This window comes from Trachemys scripta, chromosome 18 (genome assembly GCF_013100865.1).
Source record: "Trachemys scripta elegans isolate TJP31775 chromosome 18, CAS_Tse_1.0, whole genome shotgun sequence".
Lineage (NCBI taxonomy): Eukaryota > Metazoa > Chordata > Testudines > Emydidae > Trachemys > Trachemys scripta.
In genome coordinates this window covers 16,421,935-16,438,983 of record NC_048315.1, presented here as the reverse complement: position 1 = coordinate 16,438,983, position 17,049 = coordinate 16,421,935, and the positions used below count along the sequence as shown (strand labels likewise).

The window sequence follows — 17,049 nt, the reverse complement described above, 5'->3', positions numbered from 1 at the left end:
GACAATGACTCCCTCTGTGGCCTCTGACAAGTCAGTCTCTCTATGCCTCAGTTTCTCTTTGTAAAATGGAAGGTACCTACCTCAGCAGCTGAGGGAAGGATTAATTAGACCTCTGTAAAGTACTGTAATTTAAAAAAACTTGATGGAAGTCCCCTCGTAAATCTCAGGTAAGCACTTAACACCACAAACAAATAGTAAACAACACTGAATGTTATAAAACAGTGGTTCTCCACCCTTGCCAACACACCTATGCTGACAAGAACTTCTAGTATAGACTTGCCCTTAGTTAGATGGATTTTCCAGGAATGATGGATTCTTAAATTATCTGGACTCCTGGCATCCATATATTTTTGGAACTGTTCAGAGATTATCAGTTATAACACTCCCCATAAATTTTAAATCTTTATATTATTCAGCTCATACAAAAATCTACCTGAATGATAGCAGCCAAGGGAGAAAACCCTAGCACTGAAAATAAAATGCAAGCAGAAAGTCACTAATAATGCGTGGGGGGGGAAAGCAGTGAACTCACGGTCTTTCTTTTATTTTAAGGTATCTTCCCTACAACTGAAAAAAAAGCTGTTGCAAAGCTGCAGAAGCTTATGTTTCATTTTGAAGACTGCTACACACACACACACACACACACACAGTGGAAAGGGGTCCTTTGAGTCACAAGTGTAATGGAATAACCTGTTCTCCAAACCCTGCCAGTAGCTAACTTAAAGGACATGGATGCACACTGCTGAAAGTAAATGCACTGGATCCAGAAGTCCCACAAAAATACAACTGGAAAAAGTATATGGAGAAAGTCCACCCCACTGCCCCACAACAAGTGAATTTCAGCTGCTCGGTGCAGCAGTTACCAAGAGAAATGCCAAGGTTTTGTTATTCTATCATATTTTCCTCCACATCCATTCAAGGGCGTGATGGCTTGTCTGCTCAACAATGTTTTCTGTTGTCAAGTGTGAAATGAATCTTTAAACTACTGAGCGGCAACGCAGTTGACAGTTTAACTTGCCAAGCTGACTCCTGTAAGGAGGTATTAAAGCTGATGAATTATATTTCTTGTTTCGTTCCCAATGCAGCAAAGCTCTTGGACAGACACTGCTTTCAACAGCGGGATCCAACCTTCCAGCCAGACAGCAAGTTTTTAGAATAGGAGTAGTTCTGTATAGCTAAGTAATACACTGAAGGGCTCACAAATGATGAAGGACCAAAGGCTACTACAAACAAGAGCACTGCAGCTACAGATAATATTCAGAGTGCTGACAGTTAGTATCTTTCCTTGTGCTTTTGGGATTTATTTTACAGCAATCCATAGGAGTTGAGACAGATAGCGGGGCACTGAGCTCATCTTTACCACATTGCCAGCCTCAGGAATTGCACCTGCTTTTCAGAATTGCTGACATCAGTTTTAGAACTCAAACCTTGCATTTGAACATGCTTCAGTTCTGACAACTAAAATGTTCATGAGCATAGCGTTTTACCTGGCAGCATTAGAGCATGTGCTCGTTAAGGGTGAAATGCAGCTCTGTGCAGGAAATCAAGGAAAAGCTCACGCAGTACTTCAGTCTTAAGGGGTGTGTGCCTGCTCCATAGGGGTAAACTTCACCCATGGTAGAGTGAGAACATTTAGGTAAATGCCTAGTAAGGGAGTTCTTTTAGAACAGCAAGTTATGTGTTGGAGCAACTGTCTCCTGCCAGTCCTACTTACTGCTGGCAACTGGTTCACCAAGCTCTTATGCTCTAGCATGAACAGGTACTCTTTAACTAGCAGGGAAAAGGGTTACCGAAGCAATTTCCTCCCTTTTGGTACCAGTGACTAGAGAGAACCTTGGAGAAGGGTAATAAGAGTCAGCTATGAAGTGGAAGGTATGAATATGAAACGTTTCTTACTATAAATTACTTCACTCATGAAATTTTGCTCTATTTGATCTAATCAGTCTATGCACAGTGAGAGTTAAGGTAGAATTTAAGCCTCTTTACAGATGCGGATTTAACATTTCATTTGTATTTGAGACACCTTAATCAAAGCAACAAGGTGCCTGTTACTCGTGTGTATGAAACTAGAAGGCCAATCAAGCATTTTGTAATTAGTGATTGGGGGAAAACTTAATCACAGCTCCCACTAAGGGGTGTATTCCTGAAGTCTGCATAAAGGCCGCAAGACAGGGCCTTTAATGTAGCCCATGTAGGAAAGAAAACGATCTAGAACGTCCTTAACCTCTTGAAAGGGATATGTGTAGTCAGTTTCAGAACAGGAGTTAAACAGGGTTGGTTTTACATCGACATAAGTTTCCTATCAGTTTGTAGCTAGAATCACATTTCCTTTTTTCCAAAATATTCTTCTCTGCTGTGCAAAGGGCCCACAGAAATAAGGGACACCAACAATAGAGTGAGACAATAGACTTGGGTCCAACCCAAGGCCTAGTAAATCATTAAAGCTAGAGTGACCAGATGCAGGGCCGGCGCAACCCATTAGGCGACTTAGGCGGTCGGCGAGGGCGCTGCAATTTGGGGGGGCGGCGACCGCGGCGGTATTTCGGCGGTGGGACCTTCCGCCGGTGGCGCTCCTGACCAGATGTCCCATTTTTAAAGGGACAGTCCTATTTTTTGGGACTACTTCTTATATAGGTGCCTATTACCACCCCCCCGTCCCATTTTTTTCACAGTTGCTATCTGGTCACCCTAATTAAAACCTAATCTGAAGACTTATGCACTGTATAGACCTTGTCCTGGCTCTTTTGTTGAAAGGTGAATTTAATCCAAAATTACTAAATAGAAAAGTTCTAACCTTTGTTATAGAAATATGATTACTTGACAGACCATGCAAAATGTTATGTGACCGGTGATGATGGATGTCCAACATGATACCTCTCAAAACTGCCTCATTTTCAGAAGTATTGTGACTCTATAACGTGTCTCAACATTTCAATTCAATTTTGAAAATATTGGTCTCAGTTGTCAGAGAAGTGCAATTGTGTTGATGTGTCAGTTTAAGATTCTGATCTAATACTTGGAGGGAGACATTCAAATACTTAAAGGTTAGCAATAGTACAAGTTCCCTGGGATACAGTTAATCAAGTAACAGAACGCTGACTAAGTTCCAGGATTTAAACAGATGTTAGGCCAGGGCAATACAGGATTTATTGTACTCTGTGCTCAGCAGGGAGAGGTGAATAAACCAAGTAATATTTCCTGGAGCATTTATGGAAAATATTTGTTGCCCAAACAGGAGTTCAAAGTTGTATAAGATAAATGGGGTAGGAAAGTGATTAAAGGAGAAGATACAGATTCTATTCCCCAATCTGCCAGTGTGAGAATGCAGGCAAATCCTCACCTTCTGGGGGTCCTCTGTAAAGCAAGGTAAACCCTTTCTTAGTTTTGTGAAGCACTTGACAATAACAAGGGTACCTTTCATTCAAGGATCAGTGTGCTGGAACATATCCAGTAAATTTTACAAACAAATTATACTGAAGTGATTGGAATTCTACAGTGTAGCTTTTAAAACACCCCTTTGTCACCTATGTCCACAAAGAAAAGTATCTACGACAGATTGGTTGCCTTTTCAGAAATCTTTAATTTGTAGGTGTACAGGGACTTCAGGGTACGTACAACATTAGCTACCCGTGAATGGGAGTAGCATCCAGTCTACGTGTTCCAGCAACAAACCAGGGAGACATGAACTAGCTCAAAGCTGAGTACATCTACAACCACATCTTCATCCAATCCTGGGAGGTCCTGCTGGAAGCTGCCGATGGTAGAAGGAGGAGAACAGGCATTAGCTGCTACAGAAGAGGGAGTCACCCTAGATGTCACCAAAAGCTGCTCTTCTCTCCTCTATGGGAATAGGGAAAATGTACAGCTAGGAGAGCCCAGTGGAGGACACAATGGGGGCAAAGACCAACCCTATAGGGCCCTGGACACTGTGCCAGTGGAAGCCCTTGAACAACTGACTAGTCTGCAATTGTAGTTCGTTCCCCTTGCTTCTGACTGGGCCTGTAGTAAGTGCTATGAAAGTGAGGGCACATTGGGCCACTAAGGGCAGAGCAGGTTGTCTGGAATACATGGAAAGAGGGGAAGGATTTGGGAAGTAGTTCAGTGCCTTTCATATCTTGCTTGTCTGCCTACTCTATTCAGATTGGTAAGCTCTTTGGGGCCAAGACTCTGTGTGTGTACAGCATGCAGCAGATTAGGGTCCCAACCCGGATTTAATAAATGCATAGTTTATAATTGTACTTGTACTAAGGAGTTGCTCTATACATTGAGAATCAGACGTGCCAGTGATGATGTACAGTTTGATAACGACTTAGTGAAATACTGGGTTAACTAATTAAATAAAATACTTTGACTATCTCTTACCTGCTTCTAGTGCTGTCTTCATTTGCATTACCAATCAGATCAAGTGTACCTGTACTTTGGATGCAAAGGCCTCATTCACAGCTTCCCTCTCCATTCCAGTCTAGAACTACCCTTTCCAAAGAGGAACTTGTCACATCGTTCTGCCAAACTGCCTCAACTCTTTCCACTTTTTTACATCTGAAAAAGTTAAATATTTCCTAAACTGAAATCCCTACAGCCAATGAGATTTGTGCAGACAGTAATTCACTCAGCTCTCATGTCTCTTCAGTGAGCAGGGATGTACATAATGCAGCTGAATCAGGCAAGACATTTTTCCCCTGCCTACAGAAGCATGACCAGGTAATCACCACCAGCAGCAGCATTTAATTTGTCTTCCTTCTGTGTATCCATAATTCCTGTAAATTATGAACTTGGGGTAATTTAACATGGCTCCAGTTCCAGAAGCCTTCTCTTAGACTTCCTGGAGAGGTGGGTAAAATTGTCACTCCATATTTATATTCCCTTTGCATTTTATACAGTTATTGCTTATGAGAGGAACGACTGTATTTGAACCACTTGCTAATTACTTCTGAAACTGAACATGGAAGGGCAGAATAGATGCCTTAGCTTTTAGATGAATTAATCCAACAGGCAAAAGATCAGGCATTCTTCATTTCTAATGATTAAGTTAACCCAGGCCAGCAAGAATTGATGCCTAAATCTAGAATGCACCAGCATCTATTTGAGATGGGCACACACTTCAATACTGACACAGTACTTCCATGTTCAAAGGTTCCAAAGGCAGTATCCAAGATACGGTGTCACTTTGACTACATCTGCACTTTATTATACAAATGTTGTTAGTTGTATTAAAGGTGCCTACTGGATGGTTTCCCTGTTATCCACAGCACAGGTATAGCTTAGATCATGGCACCTGCTCAACACTAACCTAGTGAAATCACATGTGTGCAAGAGGGCAGGTCATTTTCCACAGCCCATTTCATCCTTGGCTTCACTGAGATCTCCAGTCATGATCAGTTGTGTGATGTATATACCTGTCCACTAGGAATGAGATTGAAACCATTTCATTTCAAAGGTCACTGAACAGCCACTGGCTGTTAAAATCATTCATGGCTGTACTGACCAGAAGTTAATAGGCAGACCAGGACAAGAGGTTTTAACTCTATTGCTAATCATCTGTACTATCCAGTCCTACCCCACCACTTTTACATCACAGATACTACCATTCTCAGTGGATTTTAAGTTTATTTGGCCTAAAAAAAGTACAAAGTAATTTAAAAACAAATGCTGGCTTTCATTTTCAGGTTCAGCAAGAACAGAGAATAAGCTCACTGAATTCAGAATTTACTATATACACAAGGTTCAAGTATGCAGATAGCAGCTGGCCTTAAACACTGTAATTTCATACTTCCAGAATCAAGGCTGTAATTGCAGTCCAGTAAAATACTCCATTTAACTTTCTGCAGGAGCAGCCGTCTTCTGACAGAGCCTGGCAAGCAGTCCAGCCATCTGCAAGAGAGAATTCACCCCTTCTGCTACCTTCATGTGAGTATATCCAATTTCCTGGCAATACAAATATTAGGTGTCAAACTTCAGCTTTTTCTGTTGCTTTGTCTACATTTCTACAGCAAAAGGAGGCAGTTTTAGTGGAAGACTTTGACTTGTACTTTTTTTTCCCCCAGCAGCAAGAGTAGTTTGTCTTGTCTTTGTCCTGTGATAGTACACGTTGTACAGAGTCCCCAGACATTAACAAATTACATATACACCATATAGAATAGAGCTTGCCCGTCAGCTCCAAAAATGCTGGCCTCAAGTTCCCTGAGCTGAAGGAAAAATTAAGTTGTAGGGCTTATTTCTTCTTGAAGCCAGCCATGCTAGGGCAATACAACAACTTTCAGATAGATCAGGTCAAATGCTGCTCTGTGGTGCACGCATATCCCTCCCATTTTCCTTCAAGGAAGCACTATGCCTGTGTCTGAGGGCAGGATTTAACCCTACGGGGTCTGATTCCAAGACATACAATGATTATCACATGTCAAATTAGAACTCAATGCCATTTAACTTTTAGTAAGCTACTGAAATAACCCAGACTTGATGACCACCTGGCCATGCTGCAAAAACCATTTATTTGACCGTTTTAGGGGAAATAAGAGTGTATGTTCCAGGGCCAAGGGCTGAAATGGTTATTTGAAGCTTTGATGTAGTGGCCGGCTGAGTTTATTCATTATTTGAACAGGATTATATTATGACTAAGTCTAATTAAATATGGCACCTTGAGCTTCCATGGGCGTTTATTGTTAAAGTAACAAAAAAAAAAGAGTCCTGTGGCACCTTATAGACGAACAGATGTATTGGAGCATAAGATTTCGTGGGTGAATACCCACTTCGTCAGACGCATGCGTCACCCACGAAAGCTTATGCTCCAATACATCTGTTCGTCTATAAGGTGCCACAGGACTCTTGGTTGCTTTTTACAGATCCAGACTAACACGGCTACCCCTCTGATATTGTTAAAGTATAAATAAACTCTCACTATTCTTACAACAGCAGGACGGGAAACACGGTGAGAGGTTTAGATACCTTTTGTACTAAGTACTAGCAAATCTTGGAAAACAAACGGAGGCTGTCCCTTTAGTAGGAATCTTTTTTCTTTTTTGAAAGATTAATGTGATAACGAGGCTAGCACTAACCTTGATGAACTCCAATTTCAGATACTCCGGCATTTGGAAGGTTTTACACACTCTGAAGATATTGCCAACTATATCTTCTGGTGAGTACCCAAGCCGCCACAAGTGGGCAAGAATCTGTGCAGGAGAAAACAAATGTGAATTTCCCTGGGGGGAAAAAAGTTGTGGATTAAGCTTGTACTCGTTCTTGTATACCAATCATTTCCCACATGGCGAAACTGCATATAGTTCTTTAATGTTAAAGCAACAGGTGTAATCTCCATAGTGTGCTAGCAAGAAGTTTTGTGCCAAAGTGACACGCCATTCGTACTTGTTTTGGTCGTTACTTTTTTTTTCCACCTTAGACATAATTACATCTGAGGCAAGCCGCAAATTTCGGGAGCCAGTATCAATGGTCTCCCATTTATAAACTAATACATTGATATTTTATTGCTATATTTAGCATCTTTTACCAGAACACTGAGACTGACCAACAACAAGTTTCCTGTTTAGTGATAGGAGAGCAAATATTTGCTCCTGGTGCTGCTACTGCCCTAATACTTATATCAAGTATTGTTACACAGTAGCTACATCTGCCACCATAAGGTAAACAGTCTATATTAAAATCCCTCAAGTTCACTGGTACCCTTCATGGTGCCGTGAGAATAATCCAGGTTTGGGATTGAGCTGTTTCAGAGGCCAGCAGAGAACAGACACGTTATTTAGACCAAACCTTTTTCCACCAGCCATATTACAAAGTAGTATTGGTGGAATTCTATAATGAACACACGTTTTCCTTTGCAAGTGGAAACACCATGACTGTCTGACAATTAAAAGCAGAGAGGTATAAATTAAAAACGGCACCAAAGAGTGGGGGGTGAGGGGGATAGAGAACCTCATGTGGATGCCAGAAGGGCTATTTAGAGTAAAACTTCAGAACGCTATTAATTCTCTCCAGTAAATAATTCACATAATTATGAATGAGTTGCAAGTGAAGACTGAAAGCAAGGATAGTGCTTAAGATGTATTTTGTTTGTTTATCTTGGCAACAGATTTGTTCCATTTATCAAAATACACCAGTAATGGCTTTGTAGTATGTTCTTTGAAAATACAGGTAGTGAAACTAGCTCTTATCTTGTCTTACCTACTAAATTTTTGAGAAGTGGAGTTGCAGCTATTTGTATGTGAATTACAAAGTGTGTCACTTAATGTGGTGTCACTTGTATTCAGACATTTAGATCCAGTCAATCACAAAGATGCCTCAGTGTAGAAATATACATGCTATCGGGATTTCTACATCTTAAGCTCCCTTACATGAAAAATGTTTATAGTCATGAATTTATCTGCATTTGTATAGTTTTACCTTTGTTTTGGATGGAAAGTAAGGCAAACTAAAGTCTTTTGAAAAGCGAGCATTCTGTTGAGAAAGTGCCCCAAAAGACTAAAATACACACCTTGTATGCTTCATCAATATTTGCATTCACACAGTGCTGTATCATTTCCTTCACTAGCAGAGGGTGTGGCTCATCACACACCTACACCAAAGAGAAATTCGAATTTTAGGAGACATCAATGTACATATTCTCTCCTGCACCCAAATACCCTGAATAATTTTCGTAGTCTTCTATATAGTTGATAGTTTAAATGCTATATCTGACAGAGCCCTATAATATAGGTTATTCACCACACATTTTATTTTTAAGTGACTAACTTAGCTGGTAACATAATTACTTACCCAACATTAAGTCGGGCTTTATATCACTGAGTACAAAGCACTCAACATACTAGACTATCATACATACTAGTTACTATCACTGAATTTCACAGAAGTCCTATTAAGATTATTTGTTGTACAGACAATGGGTCTCAGCTGTGTCAGTTTACATTCAGATGCATTCTTTCTCCAGCATTAAAGGAAAAACCTCTTTGTGACAATCTTTTCAAAAGGTGCATGCATCTCTTATGTTTAATGTAGCAATCTTATTCAAGACCTAATACTGCGTGGGAACTGACAAACCATTGTCAAACTTTTACATGTCCTGGCCAATGTCTGATATAGTTAAGCTGCCAGACATCAAGTATTTTTAGTGTGGGAACAATGCCAGATACTGAAAACTAGGAAGAAAACATGTTATGTATGTTCCCATTACAGTGCAAATACTGAGCAATCACATCTTGCTATAAGAACTTTTACTAACCTTAAATACATTCTCACTGTTAATAAAGCCAAATCCAGAATATGTGGACTGCAAGTTGTTTAATGCCTGTAAAGAGTAAAATTAACATTTTGATTACTATCTGAAACGCTCTACCTCTGGTTCTCCTCCTCAGAGTCAAGCGCAGACTTTTTTTTGGAACTGCTGCCATATCAAACATTCCCATGATTCAATAGCACAAACTCTAAAAGGTCAGCATTCAATTTCCATTGATGCAGGATCTAGTGACTAACCATTTCAGAATTCAGCGAAACCATACAGTGTATACTGGAGTACTGCAGATCATGTCGTCTCCCCTTTACTTCCCACAACTTAAAGCCTCCAAGACCACAACCCCAGGCTTTGTACTTCAGTAAGAAGGCCTTTCTTTTGCTGGGTTTGTTTTAATACCTGTCTCATATCTCCTTGTGCTGTGAAGATAATGGCTTCCAGTCCATCATCTGTGTATTGTACATTCTCTCTCTCAACAATTTTCATTAACCTTGCAAGGATCTGAGCATCTGTCAGCTTGGTGTAACGCAGCACAGCACAGCGAGACTGGATTGGCTCTGAAGGAAGAGAGAGAGAGACATTTGCAGGAGGAACATCTTGTTCTTCTTAAGTATCCATCCAAGATTACTTTTTTCAGCTTGGGAGAAGGCATCTGTGAAATTTCTGCATCACCCTTTCATCTGATTTCCTTTTACATGGAAAAGTTTCACTGTCAAAGCCCACTCTGAGGGTATGTCTACAATGCACACTACTTATGGTGGTGGGTAGTGGACCTATACTGCACCCCCACCTGCCACAGCGTCAGGTATATTTAGCAGTATAGATGGAGTTTTAGTCCCGTAACACGAGCCCCAGGCAGCTGACCTGTGATCTGAGACTTGAAGCTGCAGAGGAATTGTTTTTTTGCAGTGTAGACATACCCTTAGATTCTGGCCACAGAGCTCTTCAACGGAGACCAAAGGCCAGGTCTCCGGCAAGCTAACACGAAGGCCAAATTTGGTTCTGAAATGTAACTGTGACTGGCAGTCACTCTCTAGCTGTTGAGAGGGAAAGGAGGAAATCAGGGGGAGAATAGAAGGAAGTGTGTACCCAGAGGAGAGTAGAAAAAGAGGCTGGGAGCTCCAATCTTGGGGCCCTACCGTCACATACTATAACAGCGGCAAGAAGCTAACTGTAAACGTGGAAGATGTGTAATAAAGGTGTATACAGAGACTAGCAGTTTTCTTTTACCTATGATTTTATCTGAGGCATTGCATGCAAGTGCAAAGCGAGTTGTTTTGGAATAAATTTCCATTGTTCTTCGCAATGCTTGCTGTGCTCCATCGGTCATGCTGGGGGTGGAAAAAAAAAAGTTAGGTTGGCTTTTGCCCTTCACTATCTAACATCCAGCTGCAGTCTAATAAATGTTTATACCGCCTTCACAGTTTCTATTTATATTAGCTACTGCCTTGTGAATTATTTGATCTTCTGGCTAGGCAACTAGGAAGCTAAGTAGCTTTATCCAGCTTTGTACAGGAACAAGTCACCCCCCAATACATACCATCTCTGAATATTACACAATTAAAACCAAGCCATCAAAATTTAGAAGAATGATCTCTAGCTGTAGATGCAATGTAGCCATCTTCCCATAACCCCTTTTCATCCAGGAAAGCTAAAATAGAATTATCTACTGCAGGACTACGTATGCTGTATCAGTCACCCCTTTTTCAAATGAGAGCTTAGAAATAGTCAGTAAATTGGATGCTATTTTACATCCCATCAAATCTTAAGTGCTTCTCTCAGATACTAAACATTTCTGAAATGCAGCAGCCTCTGTTGGAAGAGAGTCTGATAAAGAGTGCTGTTAAATGGACATCTATTCACAACTAAATTACTTCTGAGAGGCTAGCAAAATACCCTAAACTCGAAATTGGTTTATAATAGAAGCTTTGCGTTTTATGCAAGTTATTCAGAACATGGAGGCAGAACACTTCTGAGGGGTTATTTGTGATCAAAAGAAACACAGTGTACCTGTCTGCTTCATCCAGGATGATTATCTTATGCCGACCTTTGGGAAGTGTGACCTTCTGCTGAGCAAACATTTTGATTTTGTTTCTCACAACATCAATGCCCCTGAAACAAGAATCTTATTCATTCAATGATCACTCACCAGTTTGTATTTCACATCAATTTAAAGAAAGAAGTGCAACAAATTACATTCCATTAACACAAAATGGACACTATTTACATTTGAGGGGAACTGTAAATGGTTTTGGGGAAAATAAGAGCAAACATTTCATTATCCTTCGAGGTTCAGTTTCAAGTTACAAAATGTAGTGTTCTACAGTTACTCAGTAACTGAAGTTAACAATAAAGACAGAACAAACACTTGCACTCTTCCAGCAAAGGTTCTCAAAGCACTGAAAGTAATCAGTAGTGTGGCAAGCCCTTACGCACAAAGCAAGCCTTAAAACACCCTTGTGAACCAGGGAAATGACACAGTAACTTACTTAAGATCATAAAGGAAATCTCTAGCAAGATCAGGAATATAACCCAGTTCTCCTGCGCATAAGCTTTCACCACAAAGCAATTTTTAGTATTTGAGTATCAGGCGGTAGCAGTGTTAGTCTGTATCCACAAAACCAACACTGGACTCCTTGTTGTTTTAGTATTTGAGGTTCCTACCACCTATATACCTAAACTCAAATAATCTTTCCTCCGTCACAAAATAAAATTATTTTCCTTTAAATGTTAATGGGAACTTTATGAATGCAATAGATGGAGGAGAGCTCTTTAGGATAAATTTGAGAAGTTATGGACAGAAATTAGATTACATAGGACCTAATAATCTGCATATGTTTTGCAATTCCATTCCATTAATATCTATTTGACGTTCCCAAAACAGGAAGTGGATAATGTCTACAAGAGACCTTAAAACATCTAAGATCACCTAAGTCTTTTGTGGGGGGAGGGAGGCGGGAAGAGACTGAGAAACAAGTATTGGAAATCTTACTAGCATTAATCTAACAAGCATATACATTTCAAGTAAAAACATTTGAAGTTTGTTGTGTTTCTTCCTTAATTTGAAACTTAGTTATGGAGTTCTCATACACACCTGTCATTTGAAGCATTCAGTTCCAGAACAGCATCCTTTAATGCAGGACCAAGCAGTGCACGAGCCAAACATAAGATACTGGTTGTTTTACCAGTTCCTGGAGGACCCTATGAATACAATGAATTTTAAGTATTATATCATTAAAGTGAGTTGCACTTTCTGGCTACTGTGTTCTGTTAGCAGTAACAAAAACACAGGAATTCCTATACAGACTCATATGAGAAGTCCATGTAGTCTAATATCCTGCTTCCAACAGTACTAGATGCTTCAGAGAAGAGTGCAAGAAACCTTGCAGTTATGGGACAAAACCTAACCCCCTGGAGCAGGAGGGTGTGTATCTGGGACAATTATGGATTAAACAAAAATACTGATCTTTGGCTGTACAATTAAGGTCTCCCTTACCAACAGACTCATGGACCAATGCAACTATAGAGAGAGCCTATTTACCATCCTGAACCGACACCGCCAATAGAGAACAAAAATACAGCAAGAAGAAATATGGTGCAACACAAAAATACTTACAGCAATTATAATATTTGGTACATTTCCCTCCCTTGCAAAAACCTAGGGAAAAAAATGAATGATTACTTTGCCAGGAAATTGGAGAGTAATTCCTACATACTACCATTTTTCATAATTGGAATTAAAAACTCCTCATTCACTTCCTCCCCTTTTATTTTAATTTTTACCCCACCTTATCATTTTCATATGTCTTACTTGAGAGAGACAGTAAATAAAGAAATCTTTCAATGGACCCCCTTCTGTTTGTGGAAGATACAAACTTGTGAGCTTCACAGAGCTCTTCTTCAGGTCCCTTACTTACTTCAGGTTTCCTTACTTGATCCTTTATATTAATCCTTTGTGTGCAGAGTCCTGTCATACTGAAAACGGTTCAGCTAACCTGAGGTTTTTAGTATCCTTGCATTTTCCTTCCATCCATTTAAAAAACAACAACATTGTGATAAGTCACTAGCAAATCTAGGAATTGAACTCCGGAATACTGACTACCAGTCCCACATTCTAACCATTAAACAACACTTCCTCATAGAGTAACCCCCAAGGAGGCTGTTAAAATGGTCATTCCAAATTTCAAGTACACACACACACGACAGAATAGTACAATTTAAATAAGTTGAGTATGTTTATGTATACAAAACTGAGTATAACTTTGTATGACCACAACATCAGTGAACATTTCTGTTACAAACTACAGTAATTTGTTAGGATGACTACAATGAAAATATTTTTCACCTGACTTAAAACTCTAGAAAAACAACAAATATATCTATAGGAAGATACAAAGTAAAGTCAGTTGTAATGCAAACTACGTTTAGTAATGATTACAATTAACATGCAAGGCACTAATTTAATTTTCTGAACCCACATCAAAACTAGACAAATCGATAGTTTAAATGAATAAACTTCGGCCCTGATTCAGGAAAGCATACTTACTGAAAAGGACAACACGCGAGCACATGCTTTACTCTTAAGTACAGGCTTAAATCCCATTGAGGGAAAAAACATTTGTTTAAGTGATTTCCTGAATAGAGGTAAACGTTAAACTTGGCTTAAATGTTTTCCTGAATTGGGGCTTTAAGCAGAATTGTATAGTAAAACAATACAAAATAAATACAAGATGACAATTTGTTTTTGTTATAAAAAAGCAAACTACATACCTCCAGTCTGCTCACAGTGTCTTCATTCCCAACTATTTCAGATAGCTTCATAGGTCTGTATTTTTCAACCCTATTTAAAAACAAATCCCAAAACATTAAACATATCTAATTTAGATCATGTTTTACACTAATCAAAACAGATTCAATTAGTATAAAATAATTGGAAGCGTTTGAGGTTAATGTCTAAATTTCTTGAGGATTTTTGACATATTCAAAGGAAACTTACATGCAGATTGCTCACGTGATTAAGAGCAAACATTCAATAAATATTTTCAATGTGTCAATATATTAGAACACAGCCATTTGATAATCTTCGGGTGCTGCTAAATGCAAAGGGAGGAGATGCTGATCCTTTGACTGTATTCCTTCACAGTAATTTAGCTTACCAAATGACTGTTTATTTCATCATTATAATCTGATTGATTTTTTTGTAAAGGACAAAGAAGGATGATGAGAAATGTATTTAACTGCTGTACACTGATTTGCGTACATGACACTTAGGCCCCCCTACCCTGCAACTGATGGCATAAGGCTGAACTGCTGCACTGAACACTATCAGTTCCAGGATTAGGGTTTACACCCTTCAGATAATTAAAAAATGCTGGATTCTAAATAAATATTATATACAAATGCAATGTGGCCTGTAATCCTATGCTGGGTAACAATCTAATTGCTGTCAAGTATCAGAGGGGTAGCCGTGTTAGTCTGGATCTGTAAAAAGCAACAGAGAGTCCTGTGACACCTTTAAGACTAACAGATGTATTGGAGCATAAGCTTTCGTGGGTGAATGCCCACTTCGTCGGATGCATGTGACGAAGTGGGCATTCACCCACAAAAGCTTATGCCATTTGTAGGATCAGGGCCATATGAGCATGTCCTCATTTTGCCTAGTTTATACCACAAGTAAGACACCATACTCTGCAAACAGAACTCAGTATAAATATCTGGTAAATCATTTTGGTTCTACCCTCATGCAGAATGACGGCAGTGTTTAATGGCCTCTTCCACTTATATGGCACTCCTCCTCCTAAAGAATTCCAAAGCATCTGCTAACTTAGAAGAGCACCATCAGCTTAGAACAAACAAAGCCCAAGGCCGTCACACTAAGTATTTAAAAAAATTATTACTGCCACAAGTATAGGCCCTACGATTGTTAGAGTAGGAAAACATTAGAGATTCTTATTTTTCAGTTTGTTTACTTTGTGCATATGACAGCATGCTGTCAGTTTCAGTTTACCCTCTTTATTGTCATGATCTGCACCAGCCGGCCCCACATGCTGGCAGAGCTGCACCCCCAGTTAAGGGGATCCCCAGGGCAACCCGCCCAATCAATAGCAGATCTATCTCCTTCCCTCCTTACTGCAGCTGGGGACCCCCCGTTCCCTCAAGGGGCCCCAGCTGCCAGGAGACCCCAACTCCCCCTCCAACGCCCCAACCCCCCAGCAGGGCCAGGCCCAGGCGCGCCCTACAGCCCCCGCCCCCGGGCAATCCCCGTCCGTCTCCCTCCCCCCGGCTCTCCCCTTCACTAGCCCCGGCCCCGGCCCCGGCCCCGGCCCCGGCCCCGGCCCCGGCCCCGCTCTCACCAGGGCAGCTCGTAGTGGCCGCTGCCGGAGGCCGCAGGGGCGTCGGCCGCTCCCCGCTTCTCCCCGTCCCGCGGCCCAGGCCTCTCGGCCTCCGCCATCTCCACTTCCATGCCGGCCGCGGCCGCCTCCCCTTCCCGCCAGCCGGGCGGTAGCGCCGCCCCCTCGCCCTGTCACTGCCGAGCCGCGCCGAGCCGGCGGCCACCTTAAGGGAGGCGACGCCCGGTCGGGGCTGCGCGGCCTCCTGCCCGGGTCTCCATGGCAGCCTTACGGGGGCTCCGTGTTCACCCCCCGCCATGCCCCGGCACGGGGACTCCTGGGTACCTACATGGGGGACCTGAGGGACAGAGCACGGGGTGGGGAAACCAGGACTCCTGGGTCCCATTTTCCACCGCAGAGGGACTGGGAGCCAGGACTCCTGGGTCCTATTTTCCACCGCAGAAGGACTGGGAACCAGGACTCCTGGGTCCCATTTTCCACCCCAGAGACTGGGAGCCAGGACTCCTGGGTTCCATTTTCCACCCCAGAGGGACTGGGAGCCAGGACTCCTGGGTTCTATGCTCATGCCAGGAGCAGAGGACTGACAACCAGGACTCCTAGATTCTGGTCCCACCCCTTAGGTGGGAGCATGAGCTAGAGCAGTGGTTCCCAAACTTTAACAACCTGTGAACCCCTTTCAATAAAATATCCAGTCTCACGAACCCCCTCCTAAAAATGACTGTTTCCAGGGATTTTCTCCTTTACCTGAGTATAAATTATGAAAGCAGTGATCTTGGAAATATAAAATGTGTTTTATGACATGCTTATTACACACTATTTATTTTTAATTATTATTTATCATTACAGTATTTTTATTACGTTATGAAAACAGCAACACTCGTCCAAGATCTCACTGTCATAGCTTGTATCACTTTGAATAAGCCTGTTATAAGACAAGGCTCCTACGTTTCATCAAGGAGCATTAGATGTGAAACAGCATGAAGGTATTTAAGAAGCCAACTCAAAGAGTTCCTCCTACACAAGCATTCAGGTCTTGAGCAGTCCAGGCAAACAGTGCACGTTACAACAAAGTTTAAACTTCATAATAATTTTAAAAACAATACTACCTGCCTATTTAATTTTAAAAACAGCAAAAAATATCCACCTCCCTTTCCATTTCTTATAAGGAGTCTTGAAGTTTAAATCTCCTCAGTGTGATAGACATGCTTGCTTTGATCTGCTTAGCTCTTGGAAATCCAGGGGCTCCAGGCTGCTGGCCCCGTGCTGCCCAGGGTCCCTAGGGACAGCTCTGTCCGCCATTAGGAATTTTTTTCTTGAGAACCCCCTGTAACATTTTATGAACCCCCAAGGGTTCACGAACCCCAGTTTGGGAACCACTGAGCTAACGGGTTGAGCTGGTGTTCGAGTAGTTGGGAGTCCTGGGTGCTGCCTTTAGACAAATCAGAACAGTAGCATTTTGTATGG

At 41.3% G+C, this 17,049-nt stretch overlaps 2 protein-coding genes across 4 annotated transcripts in view; one reads left to right on the top strand and one right to left on the bottom strand.

The window, feature by feature from the left end:
* LAT2 (linker for activation of T cells family member 2) overlaps positions 1-4,347 on the top strand; it is a 37,548-nt gene extending 33,201 nt beyond the window's left edge. For all 3 annotated transcript variants that reach the window (XM_034752662.1, XM_034752660.1, XM_034752661.1), the window contains one exon: positions 553-4,347. The gene's annotated coding sequence lies outside the window, so the exon portion shown is untranslated. The remainder of the gene's footprint in view (positions 1-552) is intronic.
* A 1,240-nt stretch (positions 4,348-5,587) lies between these two features.
* On the bottom strand, positions 5,588-15,744 carry RFC2 (replication factor C subunit 2). The gene is made up of 11 exons (XM_034752659.1): positions 15,589-15,744; positions 14,006-14,075; positions 12,852-12,893; positions 12,330-12,436; positions 11,246-11,347; positions 10,466-10,566; positions 9,635-9,792; positions 9,227-9,292; positions 8,483-8,563; positions 7,053-7,166; positions 5,588-5,925 (listed from the first exon to the last, which is right to left on the bottom strand). Exons 1-11 carry the CDS (start codon positions 15,696-15,698, stop codon positions 5,815-5,817), a joined length of 1,062 nt encoding a protein of 353 aa, XP_034608550.1. The 5' UTR covers positions 15,699-15,744; the 3' UTR covers positions 5,588-5,814.
* Between the last annotated feature and the right edge of the window lie 1,305 nt (positions 15,745-17,049).